Source organism: Martes martes (assembly GCF_963455335.1).
Source record: "Martes martes genome assembly, contig: scaffold_453, whole genome shotgun sequence".
In the NCBI taxonomy this organism is placed as follows: domain Eukaryota; kingdom Metazoa; phylum Chordata; class Mammalia; order Carnivora; family Mustelidae; genus Martes; species Martes martes.
In genome coordinates this window covers 5,391-27,179 of record NW_027666336.1, presented here as the reverse complement: position 1 = coordinate 27,179, position 21,789 = coordinate 5,391, and the positions used below count along the sequence as shown (strand labels likewise).

The 21,789-nt window shown below is 44.1% G+C and overlaps 1 protein-coding gene across 1 annotated transcript; it reads right to left on the bottom strand.

Moving 5' to 3' along the window:
• Positions 1-422: 422 nt before the first annotated feature.
• Positions 423-21,367, bottom strand: LOC308338075 (N-acyl-phosphatidylethanolamine-hydrolyzing phospholipase D-like; the record flags this gene model as incomplete). Its single annotated transcript, XM_080831637.1, has 2 exons — positions 423-729; positions 21,159-21,367. Coding segments are annotated over 2 exons (516 nt in total), but the record flags the coding sequence as incomplete, so codon positions are not given.
• Between the last annotated feature and the right edge of the window lie 422 nt (positions 21,368-21,789).

Genomic DNA, 21,789 nt, shown 5'->3' with positions numbered 1-21,789 from the left:
ACTTCACGATACATGTCCTGTATTTACTGCTCTTCATGACCTTGTTCATGCCATCACCCACATGAAAACCACCGCCAAAATGTTTTTCATCTTTCTAGGCCCAGCTCAAGTACATACGGCCTCCTCTGGGGAGCCGTCTTCAGCCCCACCAGCTAGAATCAATTGCTTCCTTCCCTATACTTCTAAAATGCTCTATTCCTACCTCTAGTTGCCACAGATCAGAGCTGGTTATTAATATATGTACTTCATTGCTCAATTATCAACTTAAGGGCACTGTATTCAATTTTCTCCCCACAACCTAGCCTAGGCCTTATCACATAAAAGGGGCTCAAAAGGAGTGTCATAATACAATTCACAGCAAAATTAAGTAATAATAAGAGTAAATACGCAGCCCCCACACACACAAGAAAACCAAATTCTACCTCCTTGGAGCCTGGAACACTGCTGTGATCTTTTTCCATTATCAGCCATCTGAGAACGTTTGGAATGGAGAGATTTTTCCAAGTAGGCCATGGGTTAACAAATCTGCCATCCTTTCCTTTCTTCGATTTAGTTACATCTTCCTCTAGTCTGTAATCCAGTTTGAAACTTTTCCTGGAAAACCTAGAAGAATCACTTCCTACAGAGCTCCGGGCTGAATTTTGGCGTTTTCTTACTGCTTCTTTGGGATATTGGCTGCTCGTCATCAGGGACTGGCTGCTTTCATTTTCATCCATGTCCTTTTCAGAACTAAAAAAACAGAAGGGGTGGTAATATGGACTTGAACAAAAAGGCATTAAAACTTATCACACAACATCCGTAGTATTATTTCTTAGGAAAGAGAAATTTCCTCAGGCTTATAAAAACTGTATGTCTCTATCAGCTCAAACTTTCTTTTGCAAAATACAATTTCTGAATTCAATATTATCACTTGCTAAATAGAAAAGATGTTTGCTTTTCCTATTCCTGCCAAACCTTTTAAATACTCCTTATCTGCTGGAATCCAAAGCAATGTCCATCCAGCAGGCAGCATTTAAACATACGAAATTTTCCATTTCAATGATATCTTTTACAATTAAAGCACCTTCCTGAATGTGCATTTCATACCTGAATTTTAAAAATACTTTTGTTAAAAACACACAGTGAGAAGGACTGCCTTAGTTCCTTGAAGATAACTCAGTACTCCACTAGGCCTAGCCGTTTTTACTTTGAAGATAATCTGTTACCAATTCCCCTAAAAAACACACTGAGTTCAGACCCCAGGAAAGGAGACAATAACATTAGTGGAGAGACATTTCAATAATGCATTTAAATGGTGACCCATGCAAATTTGAACTAACTCAGATTTAGAACTGCCAAGACAGAGTAGTGACCTTGGATAAGTTTCCTACCCTCTCTGGGCCTCGATTTCCTCATCCGTAAAATAGAGATAACAAAAGTACCTGTCTCTGAGGTTTATGGAGAGGTTTTAAAAGCTAACAAATAGGGGCACCTGGGTGGCTCAGCAGGAAAGCCTCTGCCTTCGGCTCAGGTCATGATCCCAGGGTCCTGGGATCGAGCCCCACATCGGGCTCTCTGCTCGGCAGGGAGTCTGCTTCTTCCTCTCTCTCTGACTGCCTCTCTGCCTACTTGTGATCTCCGTCTATCAAATAAATAAATAAAATCTTAAAAAAAAAATTTTTTTTTAAAAAAAAGCTAACAAATAAAGCACTTAGAAACATGCATGTAACATGTATATAACAAATGTAACATATACACACCTGGTAAGAGCTCGACAATGTTAGCTGTTGGCCTCATTATTCCCACCACCACCACTTAACCCAAGGAACCAAATCCTTCATTTTGAACTACGTAGATACTCCAGATACATAAAAGTGGTAACATACTAAGAATATGCATTTATCCAGGGGCACGGGGTTGGCTGTCATTTGAGCATCCAGCTCTTGATTTTGGCTCACTTCATGATCTCAGGGTCATGAGATCAAGCCCCGGGTCAGGCTCTGTGCTCATCAAGGAGTCTGCTCAAGATTCTCTCTCTCCCTCCCTTTCTGCCCCTCCCCTGCTCATGTGTGTGAGTGTGTTCTAATAAATAAATCTTCCCCAAAAAAGACTACGCATTTTTCTGCCATGAATTTCATTTCTTTCTGATTCTATTAAGCAAACATTTGCTTTCTGTCCAGTTTAAATACAATGCATACACATAATACATTTCATCACTAACAAAATAAACGCGACAGACAGCCAAATATTTTTATGGCCTCAGTGATATTTACCATAGAAATACTGTCTGGGAGGAAAGGGAAAAGAACACGAAGGCTAGGATGAACACATACACTGAACTAAAACTATTTTTCCAAACCGTCTACAGTAAAATAGTGTCTGGTCTAGGGAATAATCGGTGTTGGGAAACCACAGTGGGCAAAAGCTAGAGCCCACGGTGTTGCGCTCAGCACCACTGCTTGCTGGGAGCCTCATGCCTAAGATAGCCTAACAAGCTTTGTATATTAAGCAAATAACCACCTCTCTAGGCCTCAATTTCCTCATCTGTAAAATACCTCCTTACCTCATGGGGGTTCAAAGGATCAAAATCACACAGTGTCCATAAAGGGGTTGCCACTCACAACATACTAATTCTTTTTTCTGTAATCCTGTGAACTGGCCATATAACTCAATTCTTTAAATTCCACCAGAAAGCAAAGAATCTGGGTGAGTTATCTCAGTTCTTCTCGAAGAACTGCTCTCTAATTCCACGGGTTATCATTAAGTTCAGGCCCAGGACTTTACAAAGGGCAGGAACAAAAAAGACCAACCACTTAACCCCCCCCCCCCCGCTTCATTTAACAGATGTAAACGCAACAAATTTAGAGACTTTATTTCCCGACAAAGTGATATGTCTAATAGATGGCAGAGCTGACCTGATGCTACCAACCCCTTGTGAGGATCGACAGTTTGTGAGATATATACACGGGCCTATGAAGACACAAAGATACATACATACATATACATATGTACATATGTATATACACACATATACATACATATATACATATATGCATACATATACATACACATATACATACATACATATACATATAAATACATATATAACATTCCTACCAACTATGTAATAAATTCTGGGCTCATTAAAACAATCAGAGGATAAAGAGAAAGGAGAAATGGGCCCTCTGGTTCAAAAACCACAAAGCAAAGTCAAAATAGAGTTTTGAGACAACATCGAGTCCTGTGATGCGGGTGGGATATAAGAAGTAACAAAGGCTTGTGAGAGCCAACAGCAGAGGCCTGAGGGCTGGGATCTGATTTGGGGCCCGGCCTGAGACTTGGAGGGATCTGGCTGCCCTGTAAGCAATGAGAAAAAAAATGAAGGAGCTTAAAAAGGAGACAACTCTGGTAGCAGGGCAAAAACGAAAGGGTGTCGCTAAACACTGGAAGCAGGGAGATAAATTTGCGAAGAGGAAATAGGCAGCCCCTCTGTTCCGTTTCACAAATGCCATTTAAATTACTGCTCCTAGCAAAATTTCAGGATAGGTATCACAATGCCCCTTTTTAATCTAAGATTTTATTTATTTGAGAGGGAAAAAGCACACACACAGGGGGAGAGACGGAGCCAGAGGGAGAAGCAGGCTCCCCGATAAGTAGGGAGCCCCATACGGGGCTCGATCCCAGGACCCCAAGATCATGACCTGAGCCTAAGGCAGAGGCTCAGCCAAAGGAGCCACCCAGGCATCCCTAATGCCCTTTTCTTTTCTTTTTTAAAGATTTTATTTATCTATTTGACAGAGAGAGACACAGTGAGAGAGGGAACACAAGCAGGGGGAGGGGGAGAGGGGGAAACAGGCTTCCCACTGAGCAGGGAGCCCGATGCGAGGTTCAATCCCAGGACCCTGAAATCATGACCCAAGCCGAAGGCAGGCATTTAACGACTGAACCACCCAGGTGCCTCCCAGTGCCCTTTTCTACCTGAAACACTAAGAGGTATAGCAGGCCAGTCAAAAGACAAGGAAGCAGGGACAATGAGAAGAGAAAGCACAGAATAAATCCAAGAAACAGGAGAGTGAATCAGCAAGACCTAAGCCTCTGGGTGGCGGCAAACTTCAGGCTGTTCGCAGGGCACGTTGGGGGATGGGTAGAGTGGAAGGAGTCAGAAAGGACACGAACAATGACCAAGCCAAGGAATTAGGGGAAAGCAAGTGTTTGCAGGATGCAAGAGAGTGGGGATTTCTGACCCGGCGAGCTTGAGATGGGGGTGAGACGACAGGGAGTCGTCCAAGCAGACGTGCTCATGGACACGCAGGGACATGGTGACCCTGGGACCCAGACTGCACTGGGGGTGACACAAGTGAAGGTAAGAGACTAGGGAGGTTTCCAGGGACCCGGGAGTAGAAGGAGAGTGGAAAATGGGTTTAGCAATCTGCTTTATCCTTGAGTCATAAACGGTCTCTGCATCCCATTTTCTTCCACCCACTCAGGCTCTCACCCCAATCCACGCATAGAAACTGCTCTCCAGCAAAGAGCCGCCATCCTCTCTGAACACGCCCTCCACCCCAACACACACAAAATCCAGTCTTCGGGAATGATCTTTTTAAAGGCAGATCTGATAGAACCAACAAAAAGGAAAAATCTCCAGAACCTTCCCTTGGTTCTCAGAATGAGGGCAGAAGTCAGCAAGAAGATGGGCCGTGAGGGTGTTTGTGGCCCGGCCCACACTCTGCTCTGCGGCAGACACGGGGCCTTCCTCTGCTTCCTCAAACGCACGCACTACCACCTCACGGCCACCTCTCACCATCACCGGGCCTTTGCCCACAATTTTTAAAATATCCTTCAATACCTGGACATATATTCGCAGGATCATACACGACCACGACAGTGTCCAGGCAACACGCCATGTGGGCATTCTGCACCGAGTGTGAAATGATCCGGAAAAATACAGAAGGACATGAAAACCTGAACTGTAACAATCTGGACTTGTTCTCTCAGAGGAAAAGTACTGGCAGTCCACTCAGTGCACGTGCAAAGGGACGAGCCCCACCAACAGGTGCTCCAGCGACAGAGTGAGCCTCGGCAGGCGGACACGCAGGAGCCTGGGCCACGGGAGAAGGGGCCTCATCACCTCCAGGTGTTCTGGCCGCTCTGGAGGGCACAACAACAGCCTCACAGGGCTCATATTCAAACACTGAAAAGATCAAATGATGGGAAAAACGAAGACAGAACAAGAGTGGGTTCTATGTGTGGCCCTGCTGGTAACTTGCTTTCTGCTTTGCAAATTCAGACAAGCCCAATAACACATTCAGGCTGGAGTTTCCTTAATTAAATGTAGCAAATCTCCTCCTTATTTCTGGTTCTAGATCTCTCTCCAAATTTAACAAGTAAAATTTCAGCCTTCCTCTCAGCCCAGCGGTAAGTGAAAGGAGATGTGCGTACATGGGAAACAACCTGTGTTATAAGGGTTCAAAACTTGATGAAGATCTTTACCGGATGCTGATTTCCATCCAATTCAAGGCACCATGAATGGTGCACACTGTCATTTTATGTGTCACTAAGACTGTAAAATTATTATTATAAGGCCATCCATTATATGACATAACCTGGTATCAGCGATGTTCAAATGTGCATAAAATTTCTGTCTTGACATTAATGAAATACACCAGTTTTTATACGGAGATACAGATTTTAGATGAAGAACAAAAACGTTAGCCTTAGTAATTAAATAGAATCGAACTACAATTAACGTATTGACCCTCCTTTCCTCTGTGAACAGCTAACTTTGTGAACAACAGCTGAATTTAGAATCCAGAAGCAAATTTAAACAAAGCCCTAGGACCACTAATATAAGTGCTCTTTTTTTAAAGAACAATTTGTTACGAAGAGGACGACATAAATTCCATTCAGTAATTATCAACTACATTCTCTACATTTCTTTGAAGATTAATTGCCTACTTAACAGGAGAAGGACTTACCCCACGTCCCTGTGACATTTGGTGAAGACAAGTCTGCCAAGTACAAATATTTTATTTTAATAACTGCACACATGGGTAAAACACTTTCAAAAAACAAGGGCTCTCTGTTTCAAAAGCAAATGTTTTATCCTTTCTTTCTTTGACATTTAAGATTTGCCAGCTGCCTAGAATTGAATGCATTGCTTTATCATTCAGAAAGTTAAAGAAAAAAATTACTTTAGTATGTGTTTGGGATTTCAAAGTGCTCATAAATCATGACACTGCAAATCATTATTCCTAGAGGGGGCATTTAATAAATACTAATTGAGTGACTATCCATTACGTACCCACAAAGATGCTGACAAGAAAGCTGGAAAACACTCAGAATTCTATTTTCAGATATCTCAAATAACATAAAATTCACCCTTTTAGAGCTGCAGTCCTATCTTTGGTGAAAAGGGTCCTTATATTATAACGCCAAGTAACATAGCTAACGAAACTATTTCAATTCACCAAAGTGTCTGCAAAGGGCTTCAACAACTTAAACTAAACAGTCTCCATCCCTCACAGACAATACAGACTTCCCTCAAGACTGGTGTTAATCCCCACATGCATTCAGGAGTCTGGTAGGGAGGGGAGATTTGTCCTAGCGTGGGAAGTACACTGGCTAATGAAAGGGAGAATGTTCTGTGGGAGGTATGTACACCCCATACATCAACAAAGAAAGTACTGCATTAATTGTTATCAGTGAATTTCTTTTTTTTTTTAAACCTCACATTGTTGACTTAACAACCAGTTTCACTAAAACGTTAAAGGAAAACAAAGCTAATAGCTTGATATACAATACCTGGGAACATACTAAAATTGAGTTGTGACAACCTTTAATAATAGTTTAGTCAAAAATATTTTAGGGGCGCCTGGGTGGCTCAGTGGGTTAAAGCCTCTGCCTTTGGCTCAGGTCATGATCCCAGGGTCCTGGGATTGAGCCCTGCACTAGGCTCTCTGATCGGCAGGGAGCCTGCTTTCCCCCCCTCCTCCTGCCTGCCTCTCTGCCTACTTGTGATCTCTGTCAAATAGATAAATAAAATCTTAAAAAAAAATTTTTTTAGAATACCTATGTGTGTATATATATACATAAAATGCATTTAGATATATGTGTACATAGAAATAGATAGAATTCTATCACAGCAAACAATTAACCTTCACAACAGTGAAAAGAACATTGGTTGGGGCTGTAGAAGACAGGAGTCTAGCTTTTCCACTAACTAGAGAGAAATCACCATGGGGAAAGTAACTTAACCTGTCTCAGCATGGCCTTGCTCATCTGTGAAATTAAGATAACAACCAAATGTCTCCCTGAAGGGCTGTAATGAGGAGCAATCACGTCATGGGCTAGTATTCCCAAGCACTAACCAAATGCATATTGTGCCTTCCACTATTATTTATGTTCAGTAAAAATATAAAAAGTATGATAACTAGAACCTTTGGATCCAAGTGAAAGAACATTCTACAATTCCAGATAGACTTAAAAATAGATTGCTGAAATTGCTCTTAATTTTGTTTAAAAAAAGCATTTTCATAAAAAAAAATCTAAGTTTCCTGATCCTTCATAAAAATCAAAATAGGGGTGACTGGGAGGCTCAGTTGTTAAGTGTCTGCCTTCGGCTCAGGTCATGATCTCAGGGTCCTGGGATCGAGCCCTGCATCGGGCTCCCTGCTCAGCGGGAAGCCTGCTTCTCTCTCTCCCTCTGCATCTGCTTGTGTTCCCTCTCTCGCTGTCTCTGACAAATAAATAAAATCTTAAAAAAAAAAAAATCTTTTATTGTGTTAAAAAAAGAAACTTTAAATTTGCCTTATAAAGTGTTCATCTGATTACAGACTGAAAACTTACTTCAACAAATCATCAAGTTAATTCGCTTATCCGGACCCCCCAGAATGGAAGCTGCCCCGAGAACAGCCCACAAACCTAAACCCAAGTCAGCCCGCACTCATGGGAAACCCGTGTCAAGGAATCCTATCCCAATCCTCCAACCCAGCTTGGCAAGCTTACCTTACCCTCAAAAGAGGACCTGCCAGCGCTCTAAGGAAATCCCCGACCTCCTAACCAATCATGCTCTGTTTCCACATTGCCTCTTCCAGACTCTAGAAAATGGACTCTTGCAAAAAAAACTCCTCAGGAAGACTGTTCCACTGCTTCTGAAGCATCGTACTCCCCAGACCCATACATTTTCTTCCCCTAAAATGAGGACATGAAATTTTTTTTTCAAGATTTATCCATTTAATTCAGAGAGTGAGAAAGCACAAGTGCGCATGAGCACAAGTGGGGGAAGCAGAGGGAGAAGCAGGCCCCCGGGGTGAGGGGGGTAGTGGGGGCTCAACCCCGGGACCCTGGGATCATCCCTGAGTCAAGTGCAGACGCATAACGCTTAACCGACTCAAGCCACCCAGGCGCCCCAGGACGTGGAATTTGCTACTAAATTGTGTTCTGTCATCTGACCCAAGTAATTCACAAAGAAATGCTACCTTACCAAAAGTACCGAAGACTCAGAACAGACAGTTTTGAGAAGAGTGAGTGCAGAATTCAACCTGACTCTCCAGGATACCAACTAGAGAATGTGTTCTCTTTTCAAAAACTGGTCAAGGACAGCAAATGTTCTCGATCACAGAACACCAAAGGCTTTGAAAATTCTTCACTATTTGACCAAATTCGGTATATTGAACTAAAAAGTCATTTCACAGGCTATTAAAAGATTTTAAGTCTCCCAAATACATACACACTAGCTGTCTTCTCTATTATAAGAGTTTTTCCTTTAAGTAAGAAAGCAAAGGTCTGATTAGAATTAGAAACAATAAACAAGGCAGCTTAAGACCAAAGTCCATTTTAAAATACCACCCACAGTACTCTAACTGGAATCCTTAGAATAATCCTACTAAAATGGCATGTTAAATAACAATAATAATTATAATAAATAAAATGGCATGTTATGGCAAATTGAGAAAATGCATAAAGCAGGATGTTTACTGAAATGACAGTTATCACCTCCTTAGTATCTTAAAAATAACGCAAACAAAAAGTTCAGATTCATTTCTGGCCTAAATGATACAATTCATTAACTGAAAAGGTCGGGGAATATCGGGAGGAAAGACTAGTTTAAAGCTTGAGAAACTTAAAAAGTGTTTCCGCAATCTGCTATAGGACCTTAAGGGTTCATTCATTATTCCGTCGTCAGCCAAGATCTGAACAATATACACTTTCAAAATGTGGCCTCTCTCCCGTCTGTCTCAATCCATTATGCAAAAAGAAAGCTTCTTGTCTTTAAAGTATAACCCACAGGGGCGCCAGGGTGGCTCAGTCATTAAGCGTCTGCCTTCAGCTCAGGTCATGATCCCAGGGTCCTGGGATGGAGCCCCTCCACTGGGCTCCCTGCTCCGCAGGATGCCTGCTTCTCCCTCTCCCACTCGCCCTGCTTCTGTTCCCTCTCTGTGTCTCTCTCTGTCAAATAAAATCTTTTAAAAAAATAAAATAAAGTATAACCCGTAAAAAAAGATATATATATCCCCCCCACCAAAAGAAAAGGAATGGAGGGGCCCCTGGGTGGCTCCGTTTGTTAAGTGTCTGACTCTTGATTTCAGTTCAAGTCATGATCGCAGGGTCATGAGATTGAGTCCCACATCAGACTCCATGTGACATGGAGCCTATTTAAGATTCTCTATCTTCCCCTCTGCCTCTGCCCTCCCCCCTGCTCATACACACATGAACGTGCTCTCTCTCCAAGAAAAAAAAAAGAGACAGAGAGAGAGAGAGAAACTGATCTTTATAGATCCTGGATAGAAAGAAAGGGTAAGAGGGGGAAACACTCTCTTTTACTTCTGACTTCAGTTCTGGTTGCAACTTCCTGAACTTACAACAGGGTGACAATCCCAACAAACCCATCCTGAAGTTGAAAATACTGAAAGTTGAAAATTACCACATGCATTTGCCACACTTAACCTACCAAACATCACAGCTTAGCCTAGCCTGCCTTGCACGTGCACGTGTAGATGAGTCTACAACTGGGCAAAATCATCTGACACAAAGCCTGTTCTGTAATAAAGCACTGAACGGCTCACGTATTTATTGACTACTGTACTGAAAGTGCAGAACAGAATGGTTGTGTAGGGGACAGAACAGCTGCAAGTGTGTCAGCTGTGGACGCTCGGGATCACGGGACTGACTGGGAGCCCAGGAGTTGTCAGAATCACATCTTGGGTGGGTAGGGAGAGGGTGACTGGGTTATGGACACTGGGGATAACATGTGCTATGGTCAGTGCTGTGAATTGTGTAACCCTGACGATTTACACACCTGTACCCCTGGGGTAAATATTGTAAGTTAATAAAAATAATAATTTAAAAAAAAGAATCACATCATGAACCGTCAGCCGGTGTACAGTTCAAAATTCAAAGTACAGTTTCTAGGGACGCCTAGGTGGCTCAGTTGGTTAAGCCACTGCCTCTGGCTCAGGTCATGATCCCAGTGTCCTGGGATCGAGTCCCACATCGGGCTCTTTGCTTGGCCAGAGCCTGCTTCTCTCTCTGCCTCTGCCTGCTTGTGTGCTTGTGCTCATGCTCTCTCTCTGATAAATAAATAAATAAAAATCTTAAAAAAAAAAAAAAAAAAGTACAGTTTCTACTGAATATGTATGCCTTTCCCACCATCATAAAGTCAAAAAATCTAAAGTCAAACCATAGTAAATCGAGACTATCCACACTGAAGTCTGTAAGCTTTTTTTTTTTTTAAGATGTTATTTAATATTATTTGAGAGAGAGAGAGAAAACACAAGTAGGCAGAGAGGCAGGCAGAGAGAGGGGGAAGCACGCTCCCGGCTGAGCAAGGAGCCCGACATGGGACTCAATCCCAGGACCCTGGGCTCATGACCTGAGCCAAAGACAGCCGCTTACCCTACTGAGCCACATCCAGGCGCCCCTGAAGTCTGTAAGCTTTCAAAAGTCACTATCGGGGCTCCTGGATAGCTCAGTCAGTTGAGCATAGGACTGTGGATTTCGGCTCAGGTCATGATCTCGGGATTGTGGGATCCAGCCCCACATCAGGCTCCGCGCTCTGTGTGGAGTCTGCTTATCCCTCTCCCTCTGCTTCTCCCTCCAATCACATGCACTCTCTCTCAAATAAATACATAAAGTCTTTTTTTAAAAAGTCACTTCCATCATTAAGACTTTCTCCGTCCATAGAACGAGAGGCCTGAGCCACAACCTTAAGGCCCCTTCAAACCTCCCCAATTCTAACAATCTGTGGCTGCCCCAGAAAGCCTGCTCGGCCACAGAAGAGCTGCCCCTCTCTCCAACCCTCCCAGGTTCTACTCCCTGGTAGGAAATCCCCAGCTAAAGTTAGCTTGGAGGCAGCCGCCTTCCCAGGCCAGGTTCACAAGGGATAAGCACAGTATTTTTCAGCCGAGAACACCAACATTAGCTACTTGGAAGAAGTGTAGTTTCCCGGGTTTATCAGGCAAAGCAGGAGATCATTTAGAGCTTAAAATATTTCCCAAGAGATTTCATGACAAATCTGATCATCAAACAGCCATTAGATTTTCCCCCTTTAAAAAGATTCCAGGTATAATTTGTAAGGGCCTAGACTTCAATCATTTCTAGAGACATTTACCAAACACTGAATGTCGACTGTATCTAAACTCCAGGCCAAAAACAAAACAAAACAAAACAAAACAAAACCTCTTCAGCGACCCTACAGCCCTACAGATTTTGGAGAAACAGGTTTACAGAAGTATCAGCTATGAATCCTGAAAACTACAGTTTTTAGGATAAGACGTTTCCAAAACAACTGGCCCAAATACTTCTCCTTATATGCCAAGGGGTTCGCACTAAAGAGAAGTTCTAAGGTCCCCAGCATCAGGGATGCCGAAGAGGCTCACCAGCTTCTGGAGGCAGACAACCAGTTATGGGGCCCTGATGTCAACAGAGGGGGACAGAACGCGAGACAGGCACCAGGGAGTTTCCCTGAGCCTCTGGCTCCTGTACAAGGGAATATGGCCAGAGGACGGACTCCTGGACATCAGCCTCATCAATCCTTCCTGAGGAAAAGGTCAATGACAACCAACCAACCAACAGCAGGGGCTTTTACAAGGAAGCAAGGCCCAGGGCACTGCTGAGGTCAGACCCTGTTCAGCCCGTCTGCTGACAGTGTAACAGCAGGTTCAGCGTCACACCAGTGACATCCCCAAAAGGCCAACTAACATAATCTTGAAATTCAAAGGAACTCTAAGTTCAATTCTATATATACTTCTAAAATACTTTATTCATTGAAGAGAGTGAGAGAGAGAAAGTGCATGCACAAGCAGGAGGAAAGGGCAGAGGGAGAGGGACTGAGCCACCAAGACATCCTAATTATATACATTTTTTGATTGGCTTTTATAATTTACTATATAATTCCTGGTATTATTAAGATATACTAAGTTGAGGGGTGCCTCGGTAGTTCAGTCGTTAAGCGTCTGCCTTCGGCTTAGGTCATGATCCCAGGGTCCTGGGATTGAGTCCCGCATCGGGCTCCCTGCTCACAGGGAAGCCTGCTTCTCCCTCTCCTACTCCTCCTGCTTGTGTTCCCTTCTCTCTCTGTGTCTCTCTGCCAAACAAATAAAATCTTAAAAAAAAAAAAAATACTTCCCAACTTGGTAGGTATCCTTGTCACATCTAAGTCTTAGTTTCCTTGTCTGATGCCCTTTCATTGTGGTAGTGGACAAAATGTACGTTATCCTAAACCAAGCGTCTGGCACACAAGCCCACAACAACTGTAAGCCACTACATTATATCCTAAGCATATAATCCATTTTTAAATTTCTGTACTAATAAAATGTGGGAGCTAAGTAAGAGTAATGGCACAAACAAACTGAAATGAACTCGAACGTGTTTTTGTTCTTATATTTGAGTAAAAGTAGCCCTGGTCTTCCTAGAATTCACACAACTCAAAACAAACATGAAACCACAACTCTCCACAGGATTCCTGTGCAAACCCATAGCTCCTTGTGGCCTCGGCAACTTTCTGAATCCACCAGGAGATCCTTCCTAAACCCTGAACAGTGTCCTGGTTCTGAAAGTAATAATCCTCTCCGCCTTCACCTCCTTATCTCCCCTGTCTGCCCCCCCCCCCCCGGGAGAAAAATGTGCAAACTCAGGACACTAATAGTAGCCACACCTACAATCAGCACTCTCCCCATCGCGGGAGCCCAGTTAGCAAGATTCTTTGGCTCAAAGGAGAAGCTTTCCATCATAGGAGCGTGCAAAACAGGCAAGCCAGGCCAACGCTGGCTAAATGTCCCCTAGAGCATTTCAGCGTCTTCTATCTCCAAACCAACTAGTCTCAGGGTTCTCCCACCTCCGCCTCCTGTGGTCAAAACAGGTAATTAAGAAAGGATCTGATCCTGAGTGTGACTGATAGGTACCAACGTGAGGCTCCTCCCTAAGTATCTCCAAGCGAGCTGGGTACAAAGCCTTAAACCTGGGATTCTCAAGGCTGGCTGCCCATCAGAATGACCGATGGTTTAAAAACTATACTCGAAGCTACTGAATCAAAAGGTCAGGTGGGGGTTCCCCAGAGTTTTAAAAAGCTCTGCGGGTGATCCCAATACACAGGCAGGGTTAAGAACATCTACTTTGAATTAGTCATTGGCATAAAAGTAGGACAGACATTTAAGAAGGACCAAAAGGACCTTCCGGTACCCCCAAACAAATGCTAGCCTGGCAAATGCCAACCATAAAGCCCACTCTTCCTCCCTGCCCCACACTCCAAGTTAGAGAGGGAGCATCACCCCGAGACGGCCACACGTACTAGGACCGGGAAGACCACAGGGCTAAGAGCCAAGGGGGAGAGGTCACAGACTTGTATTCAGTCCAGCTGAGTCACAGATTCGACTCCGTGCTCCCAGGAAGCCAAACCCAAAGAAAAAGAAACATAATCGATGACGATTTACAAGGTCTATGATAACCCACAGCAGCCTCTACGTGAGGAGTGTTCCATAAATACTTATAGAGTAAATAAATGAAGATCAGGAGTTCAATCTTCTAATTATTCTTCACTGGGACAAGTTAATTGTTTTTAAAAAGACTCAATGGGAATTAAATTGTAGGAGAAGCAAAAGTAACCAAAGGTCAGTGAGACAAAAGCCAACAGAGGGTGTTCTTACTACTAATTATGGAAATAAAAACTAAAAAATCCTGGGGAATTCTCAAGGCCTTGAATCCTATAACAATAAAGCTGTGACCTAGTGGGAAAGATCAGAAGACGCCGGGGCACCTGGGTGGCTCAGCCGGTGAAGCGTCTGACTCCAGGTTTCAGCTCAGGTCACGACCTCACAGTCCTGAGAAGGTGCCCACATCAGGCTCTGTGCTGAGCTGAGCACGGAGGCTGCTTAGGATTCTCTCCCTCTCCTCTCCCTGTGCTCCGCTCATCCCATCCCATCTCTCTCAAAACAAAAACAAAAACAAAAAACCTAAATAAAAAATTTTTAAATGCTCTAGGGGCATCTGGATGGCTCAGTCGTTAAAGCATCTGCCTTTAGCTCAGGTCATGATCCCAGGGTCCTGGGATGGAGCCCCTCAGTGGGGAGCCTGCATCTCCCTCTCCCTACCACTCCCTCTTCTTGTGCTCACGCTCTCGCTTGCTATCAGATAAATAAAATCTTTCAAAAATAAATAAAGTAAAAAAAGTGCTCTAAAATCAAAATAAAACCCAAAAAACCTACAAGAGGCCCACCATAAAATCTAGTCCCCTCTTTCCTCTTCAGTAACAGAGGCCCAGTTTTACTTAGGGTAGCTAGCCAGGCACCAGCTAAATGACAACCTTTCCTCCCTTTCCAAGCAGGGATTAGCCCTACGGACACTTGGGATTCGAGCGGAAGTCTCCCATGTTGCTTCTGGGAGTCTCCTTGAAGGGCAGGGAGACACTCTGATTTTTCCCGCATCTTACTGGCCGCACTGAGTGTGAAGGCCACTTCCTAGGAATGGCACAAGAACTAGGACTTCAGGGGCCACCAGACCCACTCTGATTTTTCCAGCTCTAAGCCTCCCAAAACTAATCCCAACTGAGACAATAACCACAGCTGCGAAGGTCAGGGAAGCTATGGAAACACGGAATCCTCAGCTATGGAAACACGCAAACTCAGGTGAGCCGCGAAGCACGCGTGACCGCTCTAGTTCATTGCCTTCTATGTGTCACTTTAAACACATTCATCATCTCATTTAGTCCTCGACAGTCCCAGGATAGAGATCATCCTTATGTTCAAGGCAATGTAACAAAAGGTTTACTGAGTTTAGCAGTTTACATTAGGGCGCCTGGGTGGCTCAGTCACTAAGCATCTGCCTTTGGCTCAGGTCATGGTCCCAAGGTCCTAGGATCGAGCCCCGCATGGGGCTCCCTGCTCCATGAGGAGCCTGCTTCTCCCTCTCCTACTCCTCCTGTGTTCCCTCCCTCACTGGGTCTCTGTCAAATAAATAAGTAAAAATCTTAAAAAAAAAAAAAAAAAAAGTTTACATAAAGTCAAAAAGCTGGTTAACATTTCCAGATTCCAGAGCCCTTGCTCTTTCCACTAATCATGTTAAATCTGCAAGAAAAATCCAGTAAGTTTATCTTGAACAGATACCACATTCCAAGTTGGCAGCATATAGCCAACAGTTACAGTTACACGGGCAAGGCTAGCCTTTTTTGCTTTCAACAATGTCTTCTTTTTTCCCTTTCAAAGTAAAAAACACTTAGTAGTTCCCTGATAAGTTCCCTTATAAATATAACTGCCCTTTTAATTTTACATGGAGAAGAGTTCAAATGTGACCTATTTAATCACTAAACTGTTCACGTTTAAAGTTACACAGAAAAGAACAAGTGATTTTATTTATATAGTTCTACACTCCAGTTGTATAAACAGATAATATCCAGGAGGCCTTGAAGATATTTTCCTTGCCTTTGAAAAGATGTTTTTGAGTTCCTATAACCTCCCATGGCATTTCATCCTTCCAACTGGGAAGGACTGTTAATCACGGTCGACTGAGACACCTTTAGGCGGGGGGACCAACACATCTAGTGTGCCCGGGCCTTACCCAGTCACAGCATGGAGAGTCCTCCATCCTGAGAAACTGTCAGTCCCAGAAAAACTTGGAGGAGGGACCACTATGTGGCCTCGGGGTACCATATAAATGCATAGTTAGGTCTTCAACAAAATTTACTAAAACATGAGCAGTTTATAGTAAATCAGAGATGACCACTATTATAAAGTATGATTTAAGATATTTGGGCAGCTAAGCAAAAAGGAATTATAAAGCTCTACATATTCATGCTTAACCAGAAGAATACTGCCGAGATGGTCCAGAGCTTGTCAACTTCTTCACTGTGATGATACCCACTATGCCCACCAGCATTCATATTCACTCAGTTAAAAAAAAAAAAAAAAAGCTCTGAACAGCACATATACATTTATACACAATGAACATCTCATCTACAAATAAAATTGAGATGCGAGATGAGCAAAGAATGAGAGAGGAATCAACTTTCACCCAGGAATGTTAAAGTGAAATGGGAGAAAAGTCTCATTTTGAGGTTTCAGTTTTGCAAGATCATGATAGGCTAAAAACTCTTTCAAGAGAAGAAACAGGAAATCTATAAATTAAAGAGGTTGGGCCAGTACATACTAAAGTCCTTTCTCATTTGAACATTCCATGACTCAAGTTCATCACTCTGACCCCTTTACTTTACCGGTGAAGCACATCAGGCTGGAGGGTTACAGGACATTCCAAGGGTCCAGCTGTGGCTGGGGATAGAGCTGGGGCTGTTTATAAGCCATGCTCCTCATAATTATGTTTAAAAACACCTGGACTGGGGTGCCTGGGTGGCTCAGTCAGTTAAGTGCCTTTGGCTCGGGTCACAATCCCAGGATGGAGCCCAGTGTTCCTGCTCATTTGGGAGTCTGCTGTTCCCTCTCCCTCTCTCTCAAATAAAATCTTAAAAACACTCAGACCAAAAGAACATATGATGAGCATAAAAAAATATAAAGGACACATTTCACCTCAGGGTATTTTACTTAGTTTAGCTCGTAAACAGATAAATGGGCCTTAACATTTTTTTTAAAAGGGAGTCTAGAAACTTTCTTTTTTAAATTCCAATGACTTTTTTTTTTAAAGATTTTTATTTATTTATTTGACAGAGAGATCACAAGTAGGCAGAGAGGCAGGCAGAGAGAGAGGGGGAAGCAGGCTCCCCAAGGAACAGAGAGCCCAATGCGGGACTCAATCTCAGGACCCTGAGATCATGACCTGAGCCAAAGGCAGAGGCTCAACCCACTGAGCTACCCAGGTGCCCTAGAAACTCTTTTAAACTGTCCTTCAAGGGGCGCCTGGGTGGCTCAGTGGGTTGAGCCTCTGCCTTCGGCTCTGGTCATGATCTTGGGGTCCTGGGATTCCAGGACCCGCATCAGGCTCTCTGCTCGGCGGGGAGCCTGCTTCTCTCTCTCTCTCTCAGTCTGTCTGCCTCTCTGCCTACCAGTGATCTCTGTCAAATAAATAAAGAAAATCTTAAAAAAAAAAAAAAAAAGTCCTTCGATACTTCAACCATATAATGGCACAATATTTTTTTTTCAGTGTTTCAAGATTCATTGTTTATGCACCAACGGCACGATATTCTGAATATATACAGTACTTTTCACAAACTCTCCAAACAAGCCAAAGGAAGGAACACAGTGACTTGAAAAGAGAACAAAACATCTTTGTAGTTTGAAGGACCCTCAAAATACAGAAAACTTTTCAAACTAATCATTGCTGCTGTCCAGGTGTCCTAGCATCAGGGTCTTAGCAAAACAAGCAAGCACCTTACCAGTTTAAGGGGTGCCAGAAACAATGAGGAAGCTTGGGGTTTATTATGACAACTTTATTCTAAAAACAAGAGATTACAAACGAGCACGGAAGTATACAGGCACTTCCCGTTCAGCCAATATGTTATCAGCCCTTAATCTGGGAAGACCCCCAATTTAGACAAACCTGGAAATCTGAGACATCTGGGTGGCTCAGTCAGTTAACCACCTGCCTTGGGCTCAGATCATGATCCCAAGGCCCTGGGATACAGTCCCACATCCGGCTCCCTGCTCAGTGAGGAGTCTGCTTCTCCCTCTGCCGCTCCCCCTGCTTGAGCGCGCGCTCTCTCTCTCACAAATAAATAAAATCTTAAAAAAAAAAAAAAAAAAGAAAATCTGCTGCCTTCCAGGGAAAAGATGGATTATTTTAGGTAGCAGGTACAGACTGAGCTATTTCTCATTCACACGTTTGAAATGATGCTGATCCACCCGCATGCCAGGCCTGTACCCCTAGAACTGATGCTACTGATCACTCACAAACAGGTTTAGGGGTGTAATCTATGGCTGTAATGCTGACCAAAGCTTGCTGAGCCCCACCACTCGACCCTGGTTTCATTGGTACCCCATTCTAAAAAGGGGCAGCAGGGGACAGTCCTGCACAAGGCCAGAGCTGCTGTGCTCAAGGACCTCTGCTAAAATCTCCTAGGCTCTCAGTTTTCTGTGTGCCTCATCTGTGGAATGGGGCACGTCCATTAAATCAAGCTAAAAATACAGAAATACTTGAAAGATCTTTGAAAGTCTTTTGTCCACTCGGTTGGATAACTGATAACACGTTACCCAACCGAGTTGACAAAAGACTTTCTCACGTAACAAACTGCCCCTGAGGTCATCCAAATTCACATATAATCTGTCACAGAAGTCTTAATATTTAAATACACAATAAGCACTTATTAATTCAAAAGACAAGTCGACCAAAGCACTATAAATTATAGACAGGTAGGTAGAATTCTTCAGTTAGAATGGTATATTACTTGAACCTTATGCTGGAAATCACACGATTTCTTTTTTTTTTTTCTTTCTTTTTTTTTTTTTTTTGTTAAGATTTACTTATTTGAGGCAGGAGGGGAGAGGGAATGGGAGGGAGAATCTCAAGCCGACTCTGTACTGAGTGGGGAACCTGACTTTGGGGCTGGATCCCACGACCCCGAGATCACGCCCTAAGCAGAACCAAGAGTCGGACATTTAACCAACTGCACCACCCAGGCGCCCCACATGATTGATTTTTTTTAAAATGCCAATTTTACACATGCCCTCACAGGCCTTCAATATAAAGGTGCTCATTAACAATTAATTACGTGCACAGTTAATTTCCCCAATAGTATTTCAATGCACTTTTTACTTGTATCCTTTTCAATCTAAAATGCCAAATCAACACAGCCCCCAGCTACAGTCATATTCTTATTTACGTAAAAGAAGTAGAATGGAATGGAAAAACCCTCTACATCCAAAGCTACCTACCACTACAAAGAAAAAGGAGATTGAAAATCAAAGGCAAATAGTAATTTTCCAAATACAGACAAAATGTTCTTTAAAATCCCCAAACTCCTAAGTACCAAAGGAACATAATACCCTTTTCAAACAAACATAAGAGGATGACTGTATCAACTAAAACAGAACCAAAACCCTACAATGGAATGCTTATATTAAAACGTCCTTCTGGGGCGCCTGGGTGGCTCAGTGGGTTAAGCCTCTGCCTTCAACTCAGGTCATGATCTCAGGGTCCTGGGATGGAGCCTGGCTTTGGGCTCTCTGCTCAGAGGGGAGCCTGCTTCTCGCCACCCCTCTGCCTGCCTCTCTGCCTACTTGTGATCTCTTTGTCAAATAAATAAATAAAATCTTTAAAAAAGGAGAAAAATAAAATAAAATGTCCTTCATACAATCATCCCTGGACTAATTTAAAAAGATTAAGTTTTGCAATGTGAAATCTGTACAATTTAACCTGGAACTGTGAGCAAAAATAGGGTATGAGAACTACTCTTAAGTATTTTCCCCTCTTGGAGACTTACAGAAATTCTTGCAACAGGAAAGCCTGCAGAATGCAATTTTTGAAATTGGGACTGTATTTCCAGTTGAGTCACAACAGTTTTAAATTATTAAACAAGTACACTTGCCCTAATTTCTTCTCTCACAGACCTCATGTTTTTTTGCAACAACATCAGACTGTTGTGTGATATAGGTAATCTTTTCTTTTTAAAATTACATAACTTCTTTCTAAACGATATCTATGTCCGAGACTACATCAAAAACGGTGTACCTAAAACATAAACAGAACTGCTAGATATCCACTTTTAACTGAGATTTAAAGTGTTTAATTTTCAGAGAGCTATAGCTCAGGAATGACTTTCTCAATAAACTAATCAGAATTATCAAACAGCAAATACTCCATGCTCAGCCAAAGTAAACGAGATGAGTTCTATTCTAACAGTAAAGGCAAAGACAAGAACTAAGTGACTTTTTAAAGGTTAACTTTTTTCATTCTCTCAGTATTTTCCAGGTTCGACTGCTGCGTTGATGCACGGCTGGAGTCCGTGGGACCATATTTCTCAACTACCGGGACCACAGCGAGTTCTACATCGAGGAGGAAAAAACGCTACCCGCATACCTGCTCCGAAAAACCTGCAATACCCGACTTAAGAAACCACCACGGGACAGAAAACTCAAGAAAGGACCAGCTTCCACCACCCCCACCCCACTTTGCTCCTTTCTTTTGCTCTCGCATTCAGTTAACTTTGAATACAAAAGCAGAGAAACCTGTTGGATTTTTTTTTTTTAAGATAAATACCATATATGAAGCAGAAATAAGTTCCTCTAAGGAAACTGTCGACCACTCATTTACAAATACAGCCAAAGGTACACCCACATGTATTCCGATCAGGGAAGATGCAACCTGGTGATTTGCAGAGAAGATGGGATCTGAAACAAGTCCCAGAGACGGCTACTCTCCCAACAGGAGGGGGGAAAAAAAAATGTGGTTCTTCACCCAGGCAGCTTCAGAGATGTGACTCCGCAACTCCCGAGGTGCGGAAATTCAAACGGAGCCCTGCCGCTCACACGCGCAGCGTCTCCAGGAGGGGGCAGGGCTCGGCACCGGGAATCCCACCCACGGCGCGCTCTGTTTCTCGGAGGAGTCCACAAACAGCCCCAGGCCGGGAGTGCTGGCTGCTCCAGCCAGAGGCCGAGGAGAAAGCGAGCCGCGAAAAGGATGCGCGGGCGGAAGAAGCCGCCCCGCGCCTAGCCGGAGAGGGAGCGGGAGCGGGAGCTGGAGCGCAGACCGCCCGGCGCTCCAACCCCCCGCGGCGGAGGGGCGGGGCGGGGCAGGGCGGGGCTCACCTGGCGTGGGGGGCGGCAGGGCGCGCGCGCCGCTGCTGCTGCTCCTCCTGGGCTGCGGGCCACGGCGCCCTCGGGCACAGCGCCGCCGCGCAGCGGGAGTGGCCCCGGCGGCCGGCGCCCGGGTTCTTCCGCCCCCGGCCCCGGCGCGCCGGCTCCGCCGAGGGCGCCAGCAGCTGCAGGCACCGCCTCAACGCCCGCCGCCTCGCCATCCCGGAGGTGAGCTGAACCCATGGGCCGAGGCAAAGTTCGCTCCACGTGGCCTGCTCACTCACTCATTGTGACCTTCGAATCTGGCAGTCCTGCCAGCGTCGGAACTGCCACTTCGGCCTTTACCAAGATGGCCGCCCCCGCGGACCCCAACGCTGAGGCCATCTTGGTAAAGGAGGCGCTGCGGGGCACGCGCTTAGCAGCACCGGACCCACCCCCACCCCCTCCCCCTCCGCTGGCCTCCGGTTCGCGCTGCAGAAACCTTTCCCCTGCCCTACTGGTTACCGTGCCCCAAATCAGTAGCTAACTTTCAGATGTATGAACACGTTCCTACATACCAGCCCTAAGTACTAAGACTAAGTGGGATCTTAGTGGCATCTCATAACCCGCTATCGTAGTAGACAAGCTCTTGGTAGCAGAATAC